This window comes from Ambystoma mexicanum, chromosome 3p, assembly GCF_040938575.1.
Source record: "Ambystoma mexicanum isolate Mex_15411 chromosome 3p, UKY_AmexF1_1, whole genome shotgun sequence".
Lineage (NCBI taxonomy): Eukaryota > Metazoa > Chordata > Amphibia > Caudata > Ambystomatidae > Ambystoma > Ambystoma mexicanum.
Genome location: NC_090925.1, coordinates 244,973,098 through 244,999,032, shown reverse-complemented (window position 1 = coordinate 244,999,032; position 25,935 = coordinate 244,973,098). Strand labels below are relative to the sequence as shown.

At 47.8% G+C, this 25,935-nt stretch overlaps 1 protein-coding gene across 1 annotated transcript in view; it reads right to left on the bottom strand.

Annotated features, from left to right (window-relative positions):
• The window catches only part of CDH4 (cadherin 4), a 964,675-nt gene that overhangs the window by 500,554 nt on the left and 438,186 nt on the right, over nucleotides 1-25,935 (bottom strand). Inside the window, exon 3 of the mRNA XM_069650710.1 lies at nucleotides 15,574-15,729. Coding sequence (XP_069506811.1) covers nucleotides 15,574-15,729 — 156 coding nt within the window. The remainder of the gene's footprint in view (nucleotides 1-15,573; nucleotides 15,730-25,935) is intronic.

Genomic DNA, 25,935 nt, shown 5'->3' with positions numbered 1-25,935 from the left:
ATGTTTTTTTACTCGATTGGGTGAGAAGATGTCATTAATCAACAAGGTCTTCATTGGAGCACAGCTTGGCCAGCTGCATGTTGAGATGGGTGCACTATGCCAACACGACTCAATGAATGTACTCATCTTCCACCAGAGCAACTGCTCTATGTCTATATTTCAAAATATGGCAGATCACAGTATAATTTGATGTATAATTGAACCTTCTTTCACATGTTAGGCGACCCTCTGCTGAGAGAACCTTTTGGAGGTCCTCACTTTGCTGAGCAGGATTTGCCTGGTGTGGCTCTCTGAAGGCCAATACTAATCTCAGGAAGCCGCAGCAGAATGCAGGGTGGCAGTGTTGGGAGGCAGGGTGGTGGGTCAGAATAAGACTGAAGGGGTTACGGTATTGTTCTGACCCCAGGTGACATGATGACACCATCATCAAGCGCCTGTCACCACCAGACATTTCCATTATGGCGTGGGTCTTGGGTATGGAAGTACTGCGGCTATAAGAGAGGTGGCGCAGTGAGTGACCCAGAAGTTATGATGGGCCATTAGCGTCGAGCAGCTGGAATAAGTAAATAAAATGCATACAGCAATTCAACAGACTTCGGCCTGTTACTACTTTATCTACTTGAGCATTAGAGGATCATTAAGATTTTAGGGCATACTAGAGTATCAGGCTAGACTTTGGTGGATTAGGATATACAGTGATAAACAGATGGTTTATTCGTTCTGTGAAGCAGAATCATGACTGCAGGTTGTGAAGGTACAGGAGTGGTTTAGTACTGTATTATGCTGCTATGGTGAGGAGGTGAAAGCAAATTGATGTTTTTTCTAGGTTTGGTCAGATGGGTCATAAAGTGTAGTTTGGGAATGTTTCAACATCATTGGTATTTTACGGCGTGTAAGCCTGAGAATAGGTGCTGGCATTACAAGTGTAGAGGAGCAGATGTACACATCCGCAGGAGATCCTACCCACCTACCTACCCTGTATTGGAGACATGAGACTGTGCCCTGTCTAACACCAGCTATTGTACCAGTGAGTATTTGGAAGACGGTATCCATTAAAACAACCATATTGAATGTACCCTGGAGTTGATGACACCCTGCAGGAGGAGTATCCTGAACGAATATGAGAAAGCTAAGAGAATTGACTAATGACATCATAGGAACGTGTGCACAAAGTACTGAAATACTGAATGAATACTATGTATGAATCCTAGAGGAGAAATGACAAAGTAAAGAATCAAGTGCACCTTAAAAGTGTAAAAGAAGAAGATTGCACAGCAAGAAGTCCTGCAGAAATCAGAAGTATAATGAATGTACATAGGCTGAAATGCAAGATAGATAAAGCCATCCTATAGGCTAGCTACACGTAGTGAATAGAATGCAGGTGTAGCCGACATTGTACAGAAACTGGACATTGGTATCATGAAATAATTAAGCCAAAGACTTATAAAGAGAAAATGAAAGGCTGTGTCGCAGTAGAATAGCAGGTTGCTGCAGCTGCAATGGGAAGCTGTCTGGCCTGAAGTCAAGAACTGAGAAGTTGAGGTAAGCTACCTACGCTGAAGAGGCACATGTGTGTGGAGGATGAATCTGCTCACATTATGGGTCAAGAAAGAACATAGGAAATGGCAAGTCTTAATTTGTTAAAACATTTAAAAGCTTGCAGAATGAACAGAATCGTGGTCTCTTGTCACATGAGTCAAGGCTGAAAATAGGATCTGAACTTGGAGTTCCAGACATGATGATGGGTGTCCTCACTCCCGTTACATTCCTAGGACAAGAATGCTCTGCAAGGCTAAGTATAAAGAGAATTTCATGGCAGAAGGCATGAGTGATGAAAGATGGTGGGCTAGTTGGGTGGTAGGGCAGCTTCATGTCCCATATACTTGCACCTGGGTCTTGGCTTATGGGCTGCTAATTGAATCGAATGTTCCAGACACGGCACAAGCGTGCCAAACCAATTGTATTAGTCCATATAACGAAGGACTTTATAGCTTGAGAAACCAATGATATGGTGCGTAACTGACTTTTCTTAAATGACACGTATGAAGAGCTAGGCATAAATTGTCCACCTGATATCTGAGGCCCAATAACAAACCTAGCTCCTATGTGATTGTATATCTAGATGTGTCCCTTAACCAATCCCAACCCTTGATAGGTTTTTCACTATTGACACCAAGCATGACATCATTCACATAAAGAAGTATATCACTGTATTTCATGTGGAAATCGGAGAGAATGAGCGTACGTCAGTTGCTGTTCGTTGGAAACTCCCTGTTTTAGATAATTGCTAAAAACAAAAAACAGCAACTTGCCATCTTCTTGAGTTTGTCCAGTTATTTGGACTCCGAATTATTCTGGTGTAATCCCATCGAGTAACAGCTGCACGCTCCAAGGGCCATTAGCTCACAAGCAATTGAGACAAGGCGATGTTGCATTAGGGATATTTAGTAGGTAAGGTGCGAGTAATGAGAGCACTAGTAAAATGTAGGCTGGAAGAATTGCAGCGATTGACGAGCTAGGGTACATGGCAGCACAGAGTGAGGATTTATCTGCACTAAAGGGCATTGAGTATGCGTCAAAGCCCCCGTGGAGGACAAAGTGGCCAATGGGAGGTTGGGGCAGTGAGCCTGGCGATTATGAGTGTGGAGAGGTGTCTGTGCAGCCTGTTGAATTAGAGGGTGATTGCAGGGCGGGGTCCATGATAGAAGAAGTGACTCTCTGTTGTGAGATCTTTGCCGAAGAAGTGTGGAGTCTTTCGTGGTGGTGGTGTGGGATGGTTCCCTGCAGGCAAGGTAGAAACCAGGGCTGACTTCATTAAAAGCTATCATAGTATGGAAATCACTCGCCCTTTATTGCAAGTGCTTAGACCCCCCCTACGGAAATCTGGCTTTGAAGTATTAAATGAGGCGCTCAAGAAAAACATTAATCATACACTACAAGAATGGAGGACCATCTGCCAAGCGATAACAGCTGATTTAGATGAGTCCGACCAGAAACTGGTAGAGAACCCAGATAAGATCAAGAACAAGCTATACAGGAGCGATTGGATTACCACGGAAAATGAAAGGCAAAAGTTCAAGCTATATGGCAGATCTTTCCCAGAAGGAAGAGCCTTACATACTATTCCTCGATATCTGGAAATTTTTCCTAACGCATTGTTTAGAGACCAATACCTGAAGTTTAGGTTAAACCTGTTCCCCACTGGTGAAATGTTAACCAAACGAGTAACAGAGAACCAAAACTGTAGATTGTGCCAGAAAAATGGCACCACAGAAACAATCAAACATCTGGTATTATATTGCACCAAATTCATTGAACCTAGATTTCGATTGATGACGGAATTCACAATGCATAATGCTTTTCGAATAGCTGAAGATTGGTGGTTGGAGCTCTTGAGAGGTCCACGTCTGCGACTTACAATAGCCCTGGTTAAACTAATACTAGTAATCTGTAAGAGACTCAAGAAGTTAACATCAATTGAAAACTAATAATCGACATCTTTTGGACTATCCAGGCTGAGGAAAACAAAGCAATTAAGGCCATTCTCAATTGTTTTAAGATATGTTTTTATTCATAATTGCTAAATGTACATACTTTTATCTCTAGTCGTCTTTTGTTTTTTCAGGAATATGTATGTATTAATACTAAAGGCAAAAAGGTTTGTAACATACTAACCATAAAATGCCAATAAATAAATAAAAAATAACATGATATTGAATAAAAGGCAAGATGGTGCAGCTTTCATGGTAGGGAGGTGTTTCTTCTGACTTGGGTAGGTTCTGGTGGACGGTCGGTTGGCAGAGTGGGTCAAGGTATCAGTGATGGGGATGGAAATGTATGTGTGTGCATGAGGTGTCTGAACATGTCAACTGACTCACTGTGCGAGAGGAGCAAGGTGCCAATGCAGGCCCTGCAGTACAGTCGATGATGTATGGAGCCCAGGTGCCAAAGCTGGCTGGATCAAAGAGCGGTGGGCTGCACGACTTGAGGGACACAATGAGGAAAAGGCAAGTGTTACAGTGACGGGTGTAGAAAGAGGGAAAGACACAAAATAACCCTGTTGGCAGCTGTCACTGGCATTTGAGAATAACACAGCAGATTCTATGCTGGGTTATACGCTATATAAACTGGAGATGTGTAAAACTACTTATGAAAGGTTGTCCAGTGTGGTTTAGGGTGATTTGCTCAAATACATTTCCTCGAAGGAGAATTCATCGGATTTTTTTGTTGACGGGTTGATTTTGCAACGTTTATATGAGGGAGGAGGCCCGCTTTATCGCCCTACATTAATTATTTTCCTAAACCCACATCCTACATATATATGGGGCAAAATCCATTGTAAAAAATATGACAAATTCTCCCTCGACAAAATGTATTGCGCCAAAACCTACCATTCCCATCCAGTGCCAAGTGAATGTTGGAATTGTAAGCGACAAGGTGCCAAGGGTGCGCGGGTGGGTGAAGTGCTATTAATCTGTAGGTCAGGTGCGCTGTGGCGGTATGTTTAGCACATTGCAGCTAATTGTTTACTGGACTCAAACAATTGGAGAACTGGCCAGAGGGATTGTTTGCGCGGAGCAGTGAAGTTGCCATGGGGGTGCTCATTGATCTGCCAGGTGCACAGGGCTAGGGGGAACGGGATTGGGGGTTCGGTCGGTTCACGGCGGTCACCATATATCCCCCTGGACCGATCCTGGGGAATGAAGGGCTGGACCCAAGCATTCTTCTCTCTCCCAATTTATAATTCTGCGCGCTCCCTGCCCAGGATCCTTCCATCTGGTCCAAGCAGGTGGTGCTGCCAACTGACTGGTGTGGCAGCATGCTGTCTTATGGCTCTGCGGGGGTGTATACTGTGGTGCCTGTCACTGGGGCTGCTTCAGAGCACAGCCATGCCCTCAAGGCCTTTGGGTGTCAAACGTTGAAACTCCTCCGATCCAAGGAACTTTGTTTAAAAGTAATATATAGTTACTATCAAAAAGTGCCCGTACTCTGCACGGGTTCTGTAGACAAGCCCTTAATAATCAGATTTTCTTTGATTTTGGATTCATTTACCCAACAGATTTTTGCTTTTTGGAAGGCATGTGGGAAGAGAAAGGCAAAGAAATTACACAAAATTAAAATGTATCCGGCGTGGTGCAGTGCGTTGCAAATATATCAGAAACGCTGCATTTTAGGGCCTTGAAGCGTGGTTTGTTGGACATCGAGTTGTGCTCCTCATGTCGAGACGCTTAAGACCACATTGACGTTTCGCCAATTTCAAGCAACTGTCTCATGTGTGAAGGGTCTGGAATCCGGGCAAAGGGGTTGGGGTGTCCAAATGTCATGTAGCCAGTAATGTCCAGAAGGTCCTAACAGGTAACCATGCCACATTTGGTGCAGATTGGCGGACCAGTGTGGAATTGTACAAGGATCAAACTAACGGATGCTCTGCTTTATATAGAGAGAGATTTACATTTTGGTGGTTTCATAGGGGCCATGTGAAGGCTATGTAAAAGCACTGAGCGGAGAATGTGGAACACAGAAAAGAGGGGGACAAAGCAACAGACAATAATGGCTCGGATGCAGAGGTGAGCTGTTGCACAAGCTGTTTTCGACTTCCGGTTTACACAGTGAAGGTTTGGCGCGGGAGCCGAGCGTTCATGCACTCATCCAACGCGGCTTTCAGCTCATTTCTGTACCTGCGGTGGGGTCTTTGTTGCCTCAGTGCCAGGCACTGAATAGCACGCGCTGCACTGCCGGCCGTGAGCGTTCTGTTCGGCGTGTGTGTGTGTGTGTGGGCGCCGAGGTCTCCTCTTTCACGTAATGCACGACTAGAACAGGCATAAGTGGCGGACTGAAGTGTTGCTTTCACCCATAACCAGTCTACGCCAAGCAGACGCACGTGACTTAAGAGCATGCGTGGGCGGTGCATGAAATAGACGGTGCATGCTGCAGACACAATGACGCAGCCCACTTCGGCTCCCACCTTTTCCACTTTATCAAATGCACTTGTGAAGGGAAAGCAGCAGTTTCCCGTCACGTGCAGAAACTGACAGTCGAAATTCCTTCCTGTCCCCTAGAACGCCATGGAGGATGATGAGAGCATGATGCCACAATGGAATGCGCAAAATCATGAATCATAGTCTTAATCAGGGCTTTAAGTGAGCGGGGGCTGGCTGTGTCAGAGGCCTGGCAGTCTCTAATAATTGCACCTGAGACGGCTCACTAACGTCCCCTGGATTAGCCGAGCTCAGCAAGCCACTAGAAGCCCAGGCCTTTTTTCTAAAGCCTGAAGTTCTCGCTTATGAGCAAGCGCTTCAGGATTTTAAAAAAAGCCTCGCCTTTTCTTCATGAATTGTGTCGCTGACCCCCGCCAGGCACCTTTTTGATGCAGTGATCGATGCAAAGGGGCGTGGCCTGGCAGAGGGTTGGTGCCGCAATTAAGAGGCACCACTTACCTGAACTGAATGCGGCCTTTTGCAAAATCGAGCCAGGGCTCTTATGGGGGTGTTGTTGAAAAGGGGCGTGGCCTAACAGGCGGAATTCAGGTCAGGTACGTTTTGCCTGTAGATTGCTGCACCAGCCACCTGCCAGGCAATGACCCTTTTGGGCCACGCCCCGTAGGAACCTTGGCTCAATTTTGCATGCCACCTAAAGCACTGGTCTTAATGACGGCACCCGGTGTATCAAACACAGAAATTACTTTCTCTCTATTTCTGCATATTCTTTCTGTCTCTCTCTGCCGTCCTCTCTCTCTCTCTCTCTCTCTCTCCCTCTCTTTCTCTCTCTTTCACTGTGGCTGGAAGTTGCATTATCAGGTATGCATCTGGCGTCGCTGACAGGAAGTTGCAATGTCGGGTATGCATTTGGCATTGCTAACAGGAAGTTGCATTGTCAGGTATGCATTTGGCTTTGCTGACAGGAAGTTGCATTGTCAGGTATGCATTTGGCTTTGCTGACAGGAAGTTGCATTGCCAGGTTTGCATTTGGCGTTGCTGACAAGAAGTTGAATTGTCAGGTATGCATTTGGTGTTGCTGACAGGAAGTTGCATTGTCAGATATGCATTTAGAGTTGCTGACAGCAGCGTGACTAGACAAAAACACAGATCTATTGGAGGAGTGGGGGAGTGGTTCTGTGTTTGTTATGGTTAAATGATGGAGAGCAGCGGCTACAGAGGGATCCCTGAAGTGGGAGCTTCCCTGGTATTTGGGGACATGCACTGTTCTTGTGTGTGTCCTGCAGGAATGTCTCCATCACACAGAGGGCACATGGTCCATCCTGGGAGAGGTCATAGGGATCATATAGGCTAATCGCTGCTGTTGGGATTCTGAAAGACCTTGCAAGGAACCAGCGGACCAGGTTGCAGGGCTTGCAACTGTGTGTGTTAGTTTAAATGTGTTCTTAGTAATTTGTGTTTGTGCATGCTGCAACACATATGTGGCCTCAGCAGCACAACCAACAAATCAGTGGCAAGCACCTACAATTGAAGGTTGCCTTGTGCTCACAGAAGAAAAGGATCACTAGTTTTAATCTGAGCATGGCCCTTTCCAAGAAGAAAGAATATTTTCAGAGATAAAACGTTGTGTATTATAGGCATTGTAAACCTGCTTTTTAAAAATGTTTCAATAGTCATTTAAAATGAACATCTCCACTATATGTTATAGTCATAACTACAATGTTACACTACTAAACAAAGCACATGGCCAAAAGCTAGAATAACCATATCAATTAATTTCTGATTGCAGGTTATCATTCCAATATAAACTGCTCTTGTGCCACTATGAGAAAGGGGAGTATGACAAATAGCAGTAGTGAGGGTCCCTGGCTGCTTTGCATAAAATCAAAGAGCATTTTGCAGACACATTAATGACAACATATCTTTATATTTGGCACATATTTATGTGATAAAATGTTTGTATGCTTGAGCAACTAAATACATGATGCAGACTGGGTTTGATACTCAATTCATTTTCCCAACACTCAACCTAATATTAAAATGTTTGTAACCATGAATCATACATACCTATTTGGGCAGCTTTAGGATTTGCATGAGATGCAACATCTGCCACTCCAGTGGTGTTGGAGGATTTTTTCACTCCCTAAAAGCTTAACAGAGGACCAAATTGCTCCCGAAATTTAGAAGAAGCAGGTCTGACAGGAGTAGCCAGGTCCCCGGAAAAGGATTTCAATGCCTGCATGGGTCTGGTTGTGTGCCCATCATTTTAAATGTATTAATATATTTTATTTGAGAAACTCGGGGACGCAGTCAGGGCTTTCAACCATCTCTGTTGAAATCGGTTCCCAGCCTGGGGAGCGTCCCTGAGCAGCTTCCCCGTGATGGCAGCTTCATGACACAGCACCATAAACCTTTACAGGGCATATGTTACAGGGTGTCACCTCCCTGAGCTTGTCAGTATCCAGCGGGGTTCTTGTCGCCTTGATGCTTTTTTACTCTGGTTTCCTCTACATTAGTAGTGTGCGCTTTAGCGCACTTTACAGGTTGCCTTTGCTGGCACCTTCAGGCCATCTCCTCTTTTGGAATTATCTGTATCAAGCAGCATTCTTCTCATCCCTTTTATTCCTGTTTCATCTGTCTTAGACACTGGCTGACAAACAGCGATTCAGTGGACATTTAAAGTTTCAGCTCCCTGCTGGCTGCTTGCCCAATCTGCACCCTGCAGCATTCTTTTGACTGCATTGCAATTTAGGCACGCCATGTGGGACTTAGACTATTTTGCCAGCTGTAGCCAAGGGGGGCCCTTGTCCATCATGTTCAAATGGGTCCCCACTGGCTCTGACATATCTTCAGCCGGCCCTGGAGGAACTTGAATGCGGCAGAGTTACGGCAGCATTGTTTAAATCACCCTCATCTTGGACAGTTGCGCAACTGGAAAGGAAAAAACAGGAAGAACATATACAAAGGAAGTAGTGATGTGTGTGGGGCAAAGATCAGAGGTGCAGAGGGAATAGAGAGGATTTAGGACCCACTGCCAACTGGCTACACTGATTTTCACGCTTATGCATTGCTGCACCCTCTCATCTCACCTTATATGGTGTATTCATTGAGTTTGTGAATGTTAACCTTTTCTTTTGCATTTTGAGCTGAATAAAGTGTGCAGTATCATCAACAGGGTGCAGCCAGGCCCATCCATTGCAGGCCCATCCATTGCAGGCCCATCCATCATTGGGATAGGAAGGTTTTACAGCTGAAGATTTGGTCGCATTTGACTTCATTGAATTTAATGTAATGAATTGTGCTGCAAGTATATGTGTGGGCTGGGTTAAGGTGAATAAATGTAGTGGGCTTATGAGTGGGCTGTCATTGAAACCAGTCAACCTTTTTCCTGCAATGATATGCTTAAAAAATGCTGGGATACTATGCGTTTGAATCAACTACCTTTACCGGCTCTCTTGCCGATGTAGCATTAATGACACTCTGTTGATTTAACTCCTCAGATGACAGTCATATTTGAGCTGCAACAGTGAACAGCTATTTTATTAATTAACTTGTTTCACCCGAAATTGGTTTCATTTCGTTTCACTTCTATTTTTTATCCCGCCTTGACCTTTGGTCCCGGACCTTGCTCCCCATGTGCACGCTCCGTTGTGGGTGAATAAAGATTGGCTTGGTGCCAAACGACAACATCCCCTTTGAAATGTCCAGAATGTTAAAAGGTTGGGTATTGACTGAATTGTTTTTAGATATTTTGTGATTAGCAGGCTGTTTTAGATAGGGACAGCTTATCTCCCTCTATTCTATTAGATAGGTGGCACACCACCATTGACCCGGGGACAGCACTACCCTACAGGGATAGGGACAGCTTCTCTGCCTCTATTCTATTAGATAGGTGGCACACCCCCATTGACCCGGGGACAGCACTACCCTACAGGGATAGGGACAGCTTATCTCCCTCTATTCTATTAGATAGGTGGCACACCACCATTGACCCGGGGACAGCACTACCCTACAGGGATAGGGACAGCTTCTCTGCCTCTATTCTATTATGTGTGGGCGCCGAGGTCTCCTCTTTCACGTAATGCACGACTAGAACAGGCATAAGTGGCGGACTGAAGTGTTGCTTTCACCCATAACCAGTCTACGCCAAGCAGACGCACGTGACTTAAGAGCATGCGTGGGCGGTGCATGAAATAGACGGTGCATGCTGCAGACACAATGACGCAGCCCACTTCGGCTCCCACCTTTTCCACTTTAGCAAATGCACTTGTGAAAGGAAAGCAGCAGTTTCCCGTCACATGCAGAAACTGACAGTCGAAATTCCTTCCTGTCCCCTAGAACGCCATGGAGGATGATGAGAGCATGATGCCACAATGGAATGCGCAAAATCATGAATCATAGTCTTAATCAGGGCTTTAAGTGAGCGGGGGCTGGCTGTGTCAGAGGCCTGGCAGTCTCTAATAATTGCAACTGAGACGGCTCACTAAAGTCCCCTGGATTAGCCGAGCTCAGCAAGCCACTAGAAGCCCAGGCCTTTTTTCTAAAGCCTGAAGTTCTCGCTTATGAGCAAGCGCTTCAGGTTTTTAAAAAAAGCCTCGCCTTTTCTTCATGAATTGTGTCGCTGACCCCCGCCAGGCACCTTTTTGATGCAGTGATCGATGCAAAGGGGCGTGGCCTGGCAGAGGGTTGGTGCCGCAATTAAGAGGCACCACTTACCTGAACTGAATGCGGCCTTTTGCAAAATCGAGCCAGGGCTCTTATGGGGGTGTTGTTGAAAAGGGGCGTGGCCTAACAGGCGGAATTCAGGTCAGGTACGTTTTGCCTGTAGATTGCTGCACCAGCCACCTGCCAGGCAATGACCCTTTTGGGCCACGCCCCGTAGGAACCTTGGCTCAATTTTGCATGCCACCTAAAGCACTGGTCTTAATGACGGCACCCGGTGTATCAAACACAGAAATTACTTTCTCTCTATTTCTGCATATTCTTTCTGTCTCTCTCTGCCGTCCTCTCTCTCTCTCTCTCTCTCTCTCTCCCTCTCTTTCTCTCTCTTTCACTGTGGCTGGAAGTTGCATTATCAGGTATGCATCTGGCGTCGCTGACAGGAAGTTGCAATGTCGGGTATGCATTTGGCATTGCTAACAGGAAGTTGCATTGTCAGGTATGCATTTGGCTTTGCTGACAGGAAGTTGCATTGTCAGGTATGCATTTGGCTTTGCTGACAGGAAGTTGCATTGCCAGGTTTGCATTTGGCGTTGCTGACAAGAAGTTGAATTGTCAGGTATGCATTTGGTGTTGCTGACAGGAAGTTGCATTGTCAGATATGCATTTAGAGTTGCTGACAGCAGCGTGACTAGACAAAAACACAGATCTATTGGAGGAGTGGGGGAGTGGTTCTGTGTTTGTTATGGTTAAATGATGGAGAGCAGCGGCTACAGAGGGATCCCTGAAGTGGGAGCTTCCCTGGTATTTGGGGACATGCACTGTTCTTGTGTGTGTCCTGCAGGAATGTCTCCATCACACAGAGGGCACATGGTCCATCCTGGGAGAGGTCATAGGGATCATATAGGCTAATCGCTGCTGTTGGGATTCTGAAAGACCTTGCAAGGAACCAGCGGACCAGGTTGCAGGGCTTGCAACTGTGTGTGTTAGTTTAAATGTGTTCTTAGTAATTTGTGTTTGTGCATGCTGCAACACATATGTGGCCTCAGCAGCACAACCAACAAATCAGTGGCAAGCACCTACAATTGAAGGTTGCCTTGTGCTCACAGAAGAAAAGGATCACTAGTTTTAATCTGAGCATGGCCCTTTCCAAGAAGAAAGAATATTTTCAGAGATAAAACGTTGTGTATTATAGGCATTGTAAACCTGCTTTTTAAAAATGTTTCAATAGTCATTTAAAATGAACATCTCCACTATATGTTATAGTCATAACTACAATGTTACACTACTAAACAAAGCACATGGCCAAAAGCTAGAATAACCATATCAATTAATTTCTGATTGCAGGTTATCATTCCAATATAAACTGCTCTTGTGCCACTATGAGAAAGGGGAGTATGACAAATAGCAGTAGTGAGGGTCCCTGGCTGCTTTGCATAAAATCAAAGAGCATTTTGCAGCCACATTAATGACAACATATCTTTATATTTGGCACATATTTATGTGATAAAATGTTTGTATGCTTGAGCAACTAAATACATGATGCAGACTGGGTTTGATACTCAATTCATTTTCCCAACACTCAACCTAATATTAAAATGTTTGTAACCATGAATCATACATACCTATTTGGGCAGCTTTAGGATTTGCATGAGATGCAACATCTGCCACTCCAGTGGTGTTGGAGGATTTTTTCACTCCCTAAAAGCTTAACAGAGGACCAAATTGCTCCCGAAATTTAGAAGAAGCAGGTCTGACAGGAGTAGCCAGGTCCCCGGAAAAGGATTTCAATGCCTGCATGGGTCTGGTTGTGTGCCCATCATTTTAAATGTATTAATATATTTTATTTGAGAAACTCGGGGACGCAGTCAGGGCTTTCAACCATCTCTGTTGAAATCGGTTCCCAGCCTGGGGAGCGTCCCTGAGCAGCTTCCCCGTGATGGCAGCTTCATGACACAGCACCATAAACCTTTACAGGGCATATGTTACAGGGTGTCACCTCCCTGAGCTTGTCAGTATCCAGCGGGGTTCTTGTCGCCTTGATGCTTTTTTACTCTGGTTTCCTCTACATTAGTAGTGTGCGCTTTAGCGCACTTTACAGGTTGCCTTTGCTGGCACCTTCAGGCCATCTCCTCTTTTGGAATTATCTGTATCAAGCAGCATTCTTCTCATCCCTTTTATTCCTGTTTCATCTGTCTTAGACACTGGCTGACAAACAGCGATTCAGTGGACATTTAAAGTTTCAGCTCCCTGCTGGCTGCTTGCCCAATCTGCACCCTGCAGCATTCTTTTGACTGCATTGCAATTTAGGCACGCCATGTGGGACTTAGACTATTTTGCCAGCTGTAGCCAAGGGGGGCCCTTGTCCATCATGTTCAAATGGGTCCCCACTGGCTCTGACATATCTTCAGCCGGCCCTGGAGGAACTTGAATGCGGCAGAGTTACGGCAGCATTGTTTAAATCACCCTCATCTTGGACAGTTGCGCAACTGGGAAGGAAAAAACAGGAAGAACATATACAAAGGAAGTAGTGATGTGTGTGGGGCAAAGATCAGAGGTGCAGAGGGAATAGAGAGGATTTAGGACCCACTGCCAACTGGCTACACTGATTTTCACGCTTATGCATTGCTGCACCCTCTCATCTCACCTTATATGGTGTATTCATTGAGTTTGTGAATGTTAACCTTTTCTTTTGCATTTTGAGCTGAATAAAGTGTGCAGTATCATCAACAGGGTGCAGCCAGGCCCATCCATTGCAGGCCCATCCATTGCAGGCCCATCCATCATTGGGATAGGAAGGTTTTACAGCTGAAGATTTGGTCGCATTTGACTTCATTGAATTTAATGTAATGAATTGTGCTGCAAGTATATGTGTGGGCTGGGTTAAGGTGAATAAATGTAGTGGGCTTATGAGTGGGCTGTCATTGAAACCAGTCAACCTTTTTCCTGCAATGATATGCTTAAAAAATGCTGGGATACTATGCGTTTGAATCAACTACCTTTACCGGCTCTCTTGCCGATGTAGCATTAATGACACTCTGTTGATTTAACTCCTCAGATGACAGTCATATTTGAGCTGCAACAGTGAACAGCTATTTTATTAATTAACTTGTTTCACCCGAAATTGGTTTCATTTCGTTTCACTTCTATTTTTTATCCCGCCTTGACCTTTGGTCCCGGACCTTGCTCCCCATGTGCACGCTCCGTTGTGGGTGAATAAAGATTGGCTTGGTGCCAAACGACAACATCCCCTTTGAAATGTCCAGAATGTTAAAAGGTTGGGTATTGACTGAATTGTTTTTAGATATTTTGTGATTAGCAGGCTGTTTTAGATAGGGACAGCTTATCTCCCTCTATTCTATTAGATAGGTGGCACACCACCATTGACCCGGGGACAGCACTACCCTACAGGGATAGGGACAGCTTCTCTGCCTCTATTCTATTAGATAGGTGGCACACCACCATTGACCCGGGGACAGCACTACCCTACAGGGATAGGGACAGCTTCTCTGCCTCTATTCTATTAGATAGGTGGCACACCCCCATTGACCCGGGGACAGCACTACCCTACAGGGATAGGGACAGCTTATCTCCCTCTATTCTATTAGATAGGTGGCACACCACCATTGACCCGGGGACAGCACTACCCTACAGGGATAGGGACAGCTTCTCTGCCTCTATTCTATTAGATAGGTGGCACACCACCATTGACCCGGGGACAGCACTACCCTACAGGGATAGGGACAGCTTCTCTCCCTCTATTCTATTAGATAGGTGGCACACCACCATTGACCCGGGGACAGCACTACCCTACAGGGATAGGTACAGCTTCTCTGCCTCTATTCTATTAGATAGGTGGCACACCACCATTGACCCGGGGACAGCACTACCCTACAGGGATAGGGACAGCTTCTCTGCCTCTATTCTATTAGATAGGTGGCACACCACCATTGACCCGGGGACAGCACTACCCTACAGGGATAGGGACAGCTTCTCTCCCTCTATTCTATTAGATAGGTGGCACACCACCATTGACCCGGGGACAGCACTACCCTACAGGGATAGGGACAGCTTCTCTGCCTCTATTCTATTAGATAGGTGGCACACCACCATTGACCCGGGGACAGCACTACCCTACAGGGATAGGGACAGCTTCTCTGCCTCTATTCTATTAGATAGGTGGCACACCACCATTGACCCGGGGACAGCACTACCCTACAGGGATAGGGACAGCTTCTCTGCCTCTATTCTATTAGATAGGTGGCACACCACCATTGACCCAGGGACAGCACTACCCTACAGGGATAGGGACAGCTTCTCTCCCTCTATTCTATTAGATAGGTGGCACACCACCATTGACCCCGGGACAGCACTACCCTACAGGGATAGGGACAGCTTCTCTCCCTCTATTCTATTAGATAGGTGGCACACCACCATTGACCCAGGGACAGCACTACCCTACAGGGATAGGGACAGCTTATCTCCCTCTATTCTATTAGATAGGTGGCACACCACCATTGACCCAGGGACAGCACTACCCTACAGGGATAGAGGGTGCTTCTGACTAGGGACAGAATCAGTGGATTCATTTATTGGTTGTATGAAAAACTCAAGTATGCACTTAAGTTTGCTCTATACCTGTTTTTGTGTGATAAAAAATATTGAGGATCTAACAGTGGAGCCTGTACCCGGTGAGGGTTTTTAAAATTGTTCTTGTCCCCGATTGCTATTGTGGGCTCCACTCGCATACATTTGTAGGAAAATCAACCCACAAAAAAACAAAAAAACAGATGAAATTGAACTCAAAAAAATCTTTTTGGCCAAATCACATAGAAGCCCATAGTATGCAGAGTCATTACTTCTTGATCCCCAAACAGGAATTCCTTCCCCATCAGTGTTAAACATTTTGGGGCAAGAGCTCTGCATCCCGGCGACAACCCCGTCAATGTGAACCCATCAGACAGTGGATCAGGCTCACATGGTACGATGAGCGCTCCTCTCGGTCCAGAGGCTTCGTCACAGACATCTTGCCGGAGATGGGGTCGATGCTGAAGACCTCCATGGGGGGCTGGTCTGCACCCACACCTGTGATGCTGTATCTGATTTGGCTGCTCTTGTCTTTGTCGGACCGGATCTGCGAAAAATAGAATCAAAAGACAGAATAGGTGATCCAGGAACATGGAAAAGCATCAGATGACTGGAGCAGAGGATTGGTGGCACGCCACGATCCCAATACCCCGAAGCATACACAGTATTGGGGAAATGGGAGGGGAGACAAAGGGAGCCATCTTGTACCCGCCCCCTCTTCCACCTCCTTCACGCGAGTTTGATTCTATAACCAAGCGCTTCATAAGGTCTTATGTATGGTTTGATTTTATTTTAATGTGTGAATTTCACTAATGGGGTCCCCCACAAAATAAAAAGGAAAGCCACCAAAGTGGTGAAGTAATGGTCAATATTTACTTGCCATGGACGTTTCAACCATTTAGGGATTACAATACCAAAACTTTGCACTTGTGCGACTGAGTTGCTGAAGATTTTCTCTTGAATTATAAGGAAATATGAGAGCAAACCAATAGCGAGGTCATGATATAAGCAATGGAAATACAGGGGAAACAGCCCATTCCTTGAGTTTCCCGTTTCTCTATGAAGTCTGCGTCACATTACTAGCAATGGCTGGGAGAGTAACTACTCCGAAAAAACTCTGTATGTCTAAGGCCAAAGCACTGTTTCAAGTTTTTAAAAATCATTTTTACTTCATCAATAAAATGTATAATTCACCAACTCAGTGGGGGATAATGACATGCTGTATAGGTTAAACATTGCACGTACAGTAAAAACATTGAAACCCGCAAAAAAAACAAAGCACTTAAATAATAAAGCAGAGTGAACACAAGAGGAAAGTTCATTAAGTATAAGTAGCCAAAGGTCACAGTCCCTCTTGACCTGTAAGACTAAGAAGCCCTGTCTCAGGGGTGGACTGGAAACCAAAAGTGGCCTTGGAAATAATTTTCATAATGGCTCCATATTACACATTTTGAACAAAGCCACCCATTTCCTATGAGAACATTTGGAAATAAAACAGCTTACCACACAAAAGAGGCCCACGGTGCAGAGGCCTACTGGGGAAATCTACAGAGTTCCCTACAGGCCAGTCCACCCCTGGCAAGGGTGCAGAGGCCTACCGGAAATCTCCAGGATTCCCTATCGGCCCGCCCCTACCCCTGACCAGGGTGCAGAGGCCTACCCGGAAATCTTCAGGGTCCCCTATCGGCCTGTGCATACCCCTGGCCAGGGTGCAGAGGCCTACGGGGGAAATGTGCAGAGTTCCCCATCAGCCCGTCCCTACCCCTGGCCAGGGTGCTGAGGCCTAGCCGGAAATCTCCAGGGTTCCCTATCGGCCCTACCCTACCTCTGGCCAGGGTGCAGAGGCCTAGCTGGAAATCTCCAGGGTTCCTATCGGCCCGTCCCCACCCCTTCCCAGGGTGCTGAGGCCTATCCGGAAATCTCCAGAGTTCCCTACAGGCCAGTCCACCCCTGGCCAGCGTGCAGACACCTAGCCCGAAATCTCCAGGGTTCCCTATCGGCCCGTCCATACCCCTGGCCAGGGTGCTGAGGCCTACCGGGAAATCTCCAGATTTCCAGATTGGCCCGTGCCTATCTCTGGCCTGGGTGCAGAGGCCTAGCCAGAAATCTCCAGGGTTCCTATCGGCATGTCCCTACCCCTGCTCTCTGCTCCTCTGACTGTGACCCGCTTCCTTGGAGGATGAAGATTCACTACCCAACCACCAAGCCTAGGGAGGGCCACCCCTCTCTCCCCCACGTCACGTTGGGAGGAAGTCATCTTCCTGTGTTTCTGCAAAGAGCTGAAAGCCCATCTTATCTGATGAACCTCACGCCTGACTTTCTGCAACAGGGGATTTCAGAGGTGCTTGCGCCGCCTTGGGTCACTTTCCACGTACACATGCCTTCCATGAGCCTCACCAGCCGCTCCGCCCCATCCGCTTTAGTTTCAGGAAACACGCCTTCAAAGGGCCCAAACTTATTGTGAATATTTAGGGCGCCTGGCGGGGTCCTGATATACCCAGGTAGGTACACATAAAATAGAAAAAATAATCAGGATGGGAGATCCTATAAGCGGTTGTGTGATTCTGAACATATACATTTATTTCAAACACACAGAATCTTTTCAATTTCACAGTTATTTTACAGAACTTTCGATAAGCGTGAAAATAAGTTGACCGAACGGACAAGTAGTGATTAAATACAGTGAAAATATCAAATGAATATCAGCCTCTATAGTGTAGAGGTAACAAACCCACATAAAGGCACAGTTGCAAATGATAGTAGGACGGACCTACAGTTGAAGTGAGGTGCACCCGGGACAGAGAATAGTCCAGGGTATAATTAACACAAGGTGTACACAACACAAACTACAGAACATACACAAAAGGGAGTTTTGTGTATGTTCTGTTTCTCTCTCGTGTTGCTGGGGGGAAATTGGGATTGATATTTTGTTGGAAGTCTGCATTCCTGAATATCTGTTCTCTCTCCTTCTATCTCTTTATATTGCATTTTGGGGGGTTGAGGGGTGCGCAGGGGGAAATAGTAACCACATTATCATTTGATTGAACACACTCACGCAAAAAGTATTAATTCTGTGCTACATTGTTTTTGCTCATTATTACTCCTTGTGATTAAAGAGATTGCTTAGTGTTACCTCACCCCGTTGGTGATTATTGAATAACCATTAAACATAGTGTGATTATATTGTGAACTACATAAATAAATATTTTAACTTTGCAAACCAGCCCGATTCCTGGTTCAGTGTGACCGGGGGGAGGTTAGGGGGAGTTCCAAGAGAGGGGCATGATATAAGTGGTACATCGTTCAGAATAAAAGAACTTTTAGACACAAATAAATAAATAAGGATTTCAGTTGTGCATTGCACGCTAGGCTTTGACTTAGGCGAAGCGCCGGATTGAAATCACTTACAGTGCTAGGGGTTCAGGGGGGGTGTGTGCTAGGGTTTCAGAGGGGATGTGTGCTAGGGGTTCAGAGGGAATGTGTGCCGGGGTTCAGAGGGGATGTGTGCTGGGGGTTCAGACTGGATGTGTGCTAGGGGTTCAGAGGGCATGTGTACTTGGGGTACAGAGGGGATGTGTGCTAGGGGTTCAGAAGGGATGTGTGATAGGGGTTCAGAGGGGATGTGTGCTCGGGATTCAGAGGGGATGTGTGCTAGGGGTTCACATGGGATGTGTGCTAGGGGACCAGAGGGTATGTGTGCTGGAGTTTCTGAGGGGATGTGTGCTAGGGGTTCAGAGGGGATGTGCACTAGGGGTTCAGAGGGGATGTGTGCTGGGGGTTCAGAGGGGATGTGTGCTGGGGGTTCAGAGGGGATGTGCGCTGGAGGTTCACAAGGGATGTGTGTTAGGGGTTCAGGGGTGATGTGTGCTAGGGGTTCAGAGGGGATTTGTGCTGGGGGTTCAGAGGGGATGTGTGATAGAGGTTCAGGGGTGATGTGTGCTAGGGGTTCAGAGGGGATTTGTGCTGGGGGTTCAGAGGGGATGTGTGATAGGGGTTCAGAGGGTATGTGTGCTCGGGATTCAGAGGGGATGTGTGCTAGGGGTTCAAATGGGATGTGTGCTAGGGGACCAGAGGGTATGTGTGCTAGGGGTTCAAAGGGGATGTGTGCTGGGGGTTCAGAGGGGATGTGTGCTAGGGGACCAGAGGGGATGTGGGCTGGAATTTCAGAGGGGATGTGTGCTAGGGGTTCAGAGGGGATGTGCACTAGGGGTTCAGAGGGGATGTGTGCTGGGGGTTAAGAGCGAATGTGTGCTGGGGGTTCAGAGGGGATGTGTGCTGGGGGTTCAGAGGGGATGTGTGCTGGAGGTTCACAAGGGATGTGTGCTAGGGGTTCAGGGGTGATGTGTGCTAGGGTTCAGAGGGGATTTGTGCTTGGGGTTCAGAGGGGATGTGTGATAGGGGTTCAGAGGGCATGTGTACTTGGGGTTCAGAGGGGATGTGTGCTAGGGGTTCAGAGGGGATGTGTGATAGGGGTTTAGAGGGGATGTGTGCTCGGGATTCAGAGGGGATGTGTGCTAGGGGTTCAAATGGGATGTGTGCTAGGGGACCAGAGGGTAGGTGTGCTAGGGGTTCAAAGGGGATGTGTGCTGGGGGTTCAGAGGGGATGTGTGCTAGGGGACCAGAGGGGATGTGTGCTGGAGTTTCAGAGGGGATGTGTGCTAGGGGTTCAGAGGGGATGTGCACTAGGGGTTCAGAGGGGATGTGTGCTGGGGGTTCAGAGGGGATGTGTGCTGGGGGTTCAGAGGGGATGTGTGCTGGAGGTTCAGAGGGGATGTGCGCTGGAGGTTCACAAGGGATGTGTGCTAGGGGTTCAGGGGTGATGTGTGCTATGGTTCAGATGGGATTTGTGCTGGGGGTTCAGAGGGGATTTGTGCTGGGGGTTCAGAGGGGATGTGTGCTCGGGGTTCAGAGGAGATGTGTGCTAGGGGACCAGAGGGGATGTGTGCTGGGGGTTCAGAGGGGATGTGAGCTAGAGGACCAGAGGGGATGTGAGCTGGGGGTTCAGAGGGGATTTGTGCTGGGGGTTCAGAGGGGATGTGTGCGCGGGGTTCAGAGGAGATGTGTGCTAGGGGACCAGAGGGGATGTGTGCTGGGGGTTCAGAGGGGATGTGAGCTAGGGGACCAGAGGGGATGTGTGCTGGGGGTTCAGAGGGGATGTGTGCTAGGGGACCAGAGGGGATGTGTGCTGGAGTTTCAGAGGGGATGTGTGCTAGGGGTTCAGAGGGGATGTGCACTAGGGGTTCAGAGGGGATGTGTGCTGGGGGTTCAGAGGGGATGTGTGCCTGGGGTTCAGAGGGGATGTGTGCTGGAGGTTCAGAGGAGATGTGCGCTGGAGGTTCACAAGGGATGTGTGCTAGGGGTTCAGGGGTGATGTGTTCTAGGGTTCAGAGGGGATTTGTGCTGGGGGTTCAGGGAGATGTGTGCTCGGGGTTCAGAGGAGATGTGTGCTAGGGGACCAGAGGGGATGTGTGCTGGGGGTTCAGAGGGGATGTGTGCTAGGGGACCAGAGGGGATGTGAGCTGGGGGTTCAGAGGGGGTGTGTGCTGGGGGACCATAGGGGATGTGTGCTAGGGTTCAGAGGGGGTGTGTGCTAGGGTTCAGAGGGGATTTGTGCTGGGGGTTCAGAGGGGATGTGTGCTCGGGGTTCAGAGGAGATGTGTGCTAGGGGACCAGAGGGGATGTGAGCTGGGGGTTCAGAGGGGGTGTGTGCTGGGGGACCAGAGGGGATGTGTGCTAGGGTTCAGAGGGGGTGTGTGCTAGGGGTTCAGAGGGCATGTGTGCTAGGGGACCAGAGGGGATGTGAGCTGGGGGTTCAGAGGGGGTGTGTTCTGGGGGACCAGAGGGGATGTGTGCTGGGGTTCAGAGGGGATTTGTGCTGGGGGTTCAGAGGGGATGTGTGCTCGGGGACCAGAGGGGATGTGTGCTAGGGTTCATAGGGCATGTGTGCTGGGGGTTCAGAGGGGATGTGTGCTAGGGGACCAGAGGGGATGTGAGCTGGGGGTTCAGAGGGGGTGTGTGCTGGGGGACCATAGGGGATGTGTGCTAGGGGTTCAGAGGGGATGTGTGCTGGGGGTTCAGAAGGGGTGTGTGCTAGGGGTTCAGGGGGATATCTTGAATAATGCAATGCAGAAGGGCTGTCCTCTGTGAATGTGACTGTGCTTAGCTCACTCACACACGATTGGTAAATGGTTCCTAGTGCCTCCTCATTGGGAACCAGTGGCAAGAAACCGAAAGCAGCATTGGCGAGGGAGTGTATTTCGATGTGTGGGTTGGGTCAAGGGGAATAGAATAGGGCGCCTGGCATTCCGCAGGAGTAAGTACTCACTTGCTCTCCCATTCCGTCTCTGCTACCTCTCTCGTAGAGGTACAGGACCCACGCGCCTAGCCTCCTTTCTAACCCCATTCCCAGGAAACACCAGCTCTGCTGTATCTTCAACAGGCAGAGGGCCTCTGAGTTCTGAAAAACGACACTGGTTGCACCTGACAGGAAGAGGGTGCGAGAGAGGTGAAGGGGCGGGGGGCACCCACCACTGATTGTCATTTCCCATACATAATTCAGGGAAGTAGCGACTGCTGTGGCCTGGCAGAGCAGAACACCTGAGGAAAAACCAGAAAACGCCATTCAACATCAATGTGCTACCTTATCCTTAGGGTCTTTATTTAAGCAGTAAACCCTAACGGGGGTGGAGGCGTTTACAGGGTCAGGTAAATGCCTGGGGCCAGTTACAGCATTATATTGGCATTACCAGAGCCAGTAAAACCCCCCACATGAAGTGGTTTATTGTCATTAGCACCCTGGCATGGTAATAGCTTCTTCTTTAAGTTGAGAAATGGAACAGTTGCCATTTCTCAAACCAAGATAGCCTCCAGGGAGAAGGGAACTACACACAGTCCCTTCTCCCTTTCCATGGTGACCTTTGCTATGGCAGGAAGTGACGGAACACAGAGTGTTCAGTGTTATCAACTTGGTGACTTTCCCACTATATTTAGCGAGAAGGTACGGCCCCTAGCGACATTCTGCTAAAAAAGCGGCTAGTGAGAAATCTCGCTACTTTTTTCCATTGGTTTGGACACTTGTGTTCCCAAAGCAATAGAAAAAAGTGTTGTCATTCGCCAGATTTCTAACGGGAGTAATACAAAAACACACTGTGAACCTAAAAGGCAGGTGTTAACTGTTAATGATAACAATGTATTCATGAGTTTCAGCAACAAGTGTTCTTCCGACCATCAGCTGATTGAATGAAACAACTTAACGTAGCTGGCGTGCCCCCAGAAACACTCCAGGGCAACTGTATCACGTTAGGCGGGACTCAAAGTTGAATGACAATAATAATACCCAGGAGATGGATCCTGAAGTGGGCAGGAATTGAGAGTTGAGTGACAGCCATATTACCCAATGTAAGCCAGTGTGTGGCTACGCCTAGGAATGCCGCTTGCAAAGTAGTGGCTCGCGTGAGTCAGACAGCAAAAGAGCAGTGCAGGTGCCCAGATCCACTGCTGATATGTCCTGGGTAGAGAGCTTCATGAAGCAAGTCGCCAACCCTCTGGCCAAGGTGTTCAGTCGACAGTGTGGCAGGTAGCTTGGAGGCAGCGAAGAAGACACAGGAGTGTGGTTAAGGGTAGGGACCGAAACAAAATAGTTAAAAGGGGAGGGGCCACAGTAAAAGCGATAAAACGTAGGGGGCAACAAAAGCAATTATGCAAATTAGGCACTGACGTCATTTAGCTACTTCTGGTAACTTTTAGGGCAACCAATGGCTACTTTCCTTAATGAGGAGTTGGCAACACTGAGAGTGTTCACAGGCACCAGGGGTGGGGGGACTTACCTACTTCACGGCAGGGAAAATGGTAGAGTCCTGCTGCTCAGGGCACACGGTATGCCATGAGGTAAAGCCTGCGTTCAGAGCCCGCCTGGCCCTCCTTGATTGGCTGGAAAGCTGGGTGCCGCCCTTCCCAGGGTGTTTATACTTATTATCAAGCTGAGCTGGACTCGAACTACGGTACCAACAGAAGCACTTGTAGAGGCATCTTCAGGCACGATGGGGACTGGGAAGTAAATGTTTCTGCAGAGCAGTGTAAGCCATAAACCCAATACCCTAAAGGTTAAGAGCAATGACTTAATGGCAGGACTGACCGCCGAGAAGAGAACACACGGATGTCGGTTGCTCAAGAAGAACTTAAAGAGGTGTAAAGTGGGAGAGGGTCTCCCGCCAGCCCCGCCGTCTCATGCTGTTATCCCTGCAATAACATATATCTGGAAACTTACCGCCAGGAACTGAAGGTCACCGCAGAGAACATCCCACTAGCGCATCATCCCTCAGCCAGCGCCAGACATTAATGCCAAGATAATAATTGGACTTTGAGGTGAAGAAACCACGTCTGGATCCTCAAATAACTATCACCAATTGTATATCATCCTTGTAGTGGAAATGAAGATAAATGAACTCATCACTTCTAAGCAGGATATAGTGCTGTATTGAGCAAAACCTCTCACAAGCATTGCTGCAGATGAGTCGGAGAGCGCCCAGCCAGAAGCAAGGGTATAAATATCACTGAGAATGATTGCGCGGAGAACACTCTCCTCCGGCAAAACCATCTTTGTAGGCCCAATGACCTTGCAGTAAAGGACCAGGTATCTAGGAGCCAAAGTGGGCTAATGTAAGGCAGTTCTAGGAGACTACCCGGGGAGCCAGAAGTAGAGACCCGCAGAGGGTAGAATTTGTGCCCCAACGATATCAAATTTGGCCAATTGCATGGCAGCAACATTTCTAGTCGAGTACTGCTAATCTGTGCTAGACTTGGTAGAGGGTCAAACACTATGATGAAAGGTGGAGGTTAAACATTCCGGAGATGGGATAAGGGGCAAACTCTGAATCTATGCTAGATTCACTGTAGGATCAGACACTTGGGTGAAAGGAAGAGGTTAATCTAGCTGGAGATGGGATTAGGGCCAGGCATTAGATGTATGCTAGAGATGGATAGAATCAGGCACTAGGGTGAAAGGTAGAAGTTAATCTAGCTGGAGATGGGAGTAGGGCCAGGCATTGGATGAATGCTAGACATAGAGTAGTATCAGACACTGGGGTGAAAGGTAGAGGTTCATCTAGCTGCAGATGGGATAAGAGGGAGACATTGAATGTTTTCTAGACATGGTGTAGTATTAGGTACTAGGGTGAAAGACAGAGGTTAAAAACTATGGACATTATAGAGTTTTAAAACTGAAATTGCAGCCGCAATGAATGTGCATGCCCAATTTCCCTTAAAAATAAAACAAATGTCTGCCATAGGAACTTTGAAAGCTTTGTAAGCCTTTTCCTATTTGAATGGGGCAGCCAGAAGTGGGCGAGGGAGCAGTAGGGCAGAGACACAGAGCTCCCAGGTAAGTGAGCAGGGGGTGGGGCCGCAGGAGGTGGGGGGGCAGTGAGGCAGTGATTCCAGCGGTCCTCAGGCGGGATCAGGCCTTGGGGCACCGGCCGCCTGCATTGCCGGCCACCTGATTGTCCAGACGCTCTTCCCTCACTGGTTGCTCATCTTTCATCCACTCAGTTCATTGTAGTAGCACGGTCGTTGTCGCTGTTGACACTAGCGAGGCTCTTTTCTGGGCTCGGGGTGTTTTGGACTCGTGCCTGGACAGACGGCTGTTCATTTTCCCAGACCTCCACCCAGTCTAGTTACGGCCTGTCATTGTTGGGTGGTGTGTGTGTGAGTTTGCTTTCTTGAAGTTCCACGCATTTTCCTCACCTCAACTCCGATGGGATTCCGCAACAGTCGCCTTATTTGGATGCGGGTTAAATGAATAAGCACCGGGAGGCCTTCGTTTTTCAATTTCTATCCAATGCCTACTCGGGACATGGGGTGCTTGTGGTTTTGTGTGCATTGTTATATCTGCCCCATGTACTGCATGCGCAGTGACCTGAGGCGCAATAAAGGGCCTGCCCTGCTGGAAGGCAGGCAGTACTAGGCATGATTACAAACGGGTGTGACACGTGTTCTGATGCACCCGCGCGGGGCACCTGGAGGCCTATAACGCAGCCCCCATATTGCTCTCTCTCTGTCCGCCGGCAGCACCGCCCAGAGAGATACAACACTGGCGACGAGATCATGGAACGGAGCATGCGTGCAGTAATTAGCATGCAATTTCCTACCCAACAGGACCACAAGGATCGCATTTTTGGAAACACGGTGGGGATACCCTCCCCCACCCGTGGCCAAGAAAAAAACAAAAAAAAACAATGACTGCCACAAACCAGGCCATATGAAAATATGGAAAGGCACAGGCACTGCTGAAACCACTGGCTAGCACGCAGACTCCAGAAATCACAGGTGAGGAGGAGGAGCCCATCGCCATGCAACACACAAAGGTGTACACAGCATTAGGACAACATGGCAACTGGTCTCTCCACAGCAAGACCCAGCACACCGGCAAGGATAGCTGCGTCACTGACACAGCCAATGCTGTCCCCTCGACATCATGGGGGTGCCACGGCTGCACTGGGACCTTTTCACCCCTACATGGATCCATCGTCAGTGGGGCCTCGCTGGATGCTGTGGATCCAAATGTTTGAGATGGCGATGGACGGCAAGGACAAAACAACACCCAGAAAAACGAGATCACACCTCCTGCTCAATGTAGGCGACAATGTGCTGTGCATTTTGAACTCTTTGGTCATCGACGACGGTGCAGACATATATCAACTAGCCAAGGACGCCCTCACATCACATTTTATGCGGCAGTTAAATCAGGACTATGAAA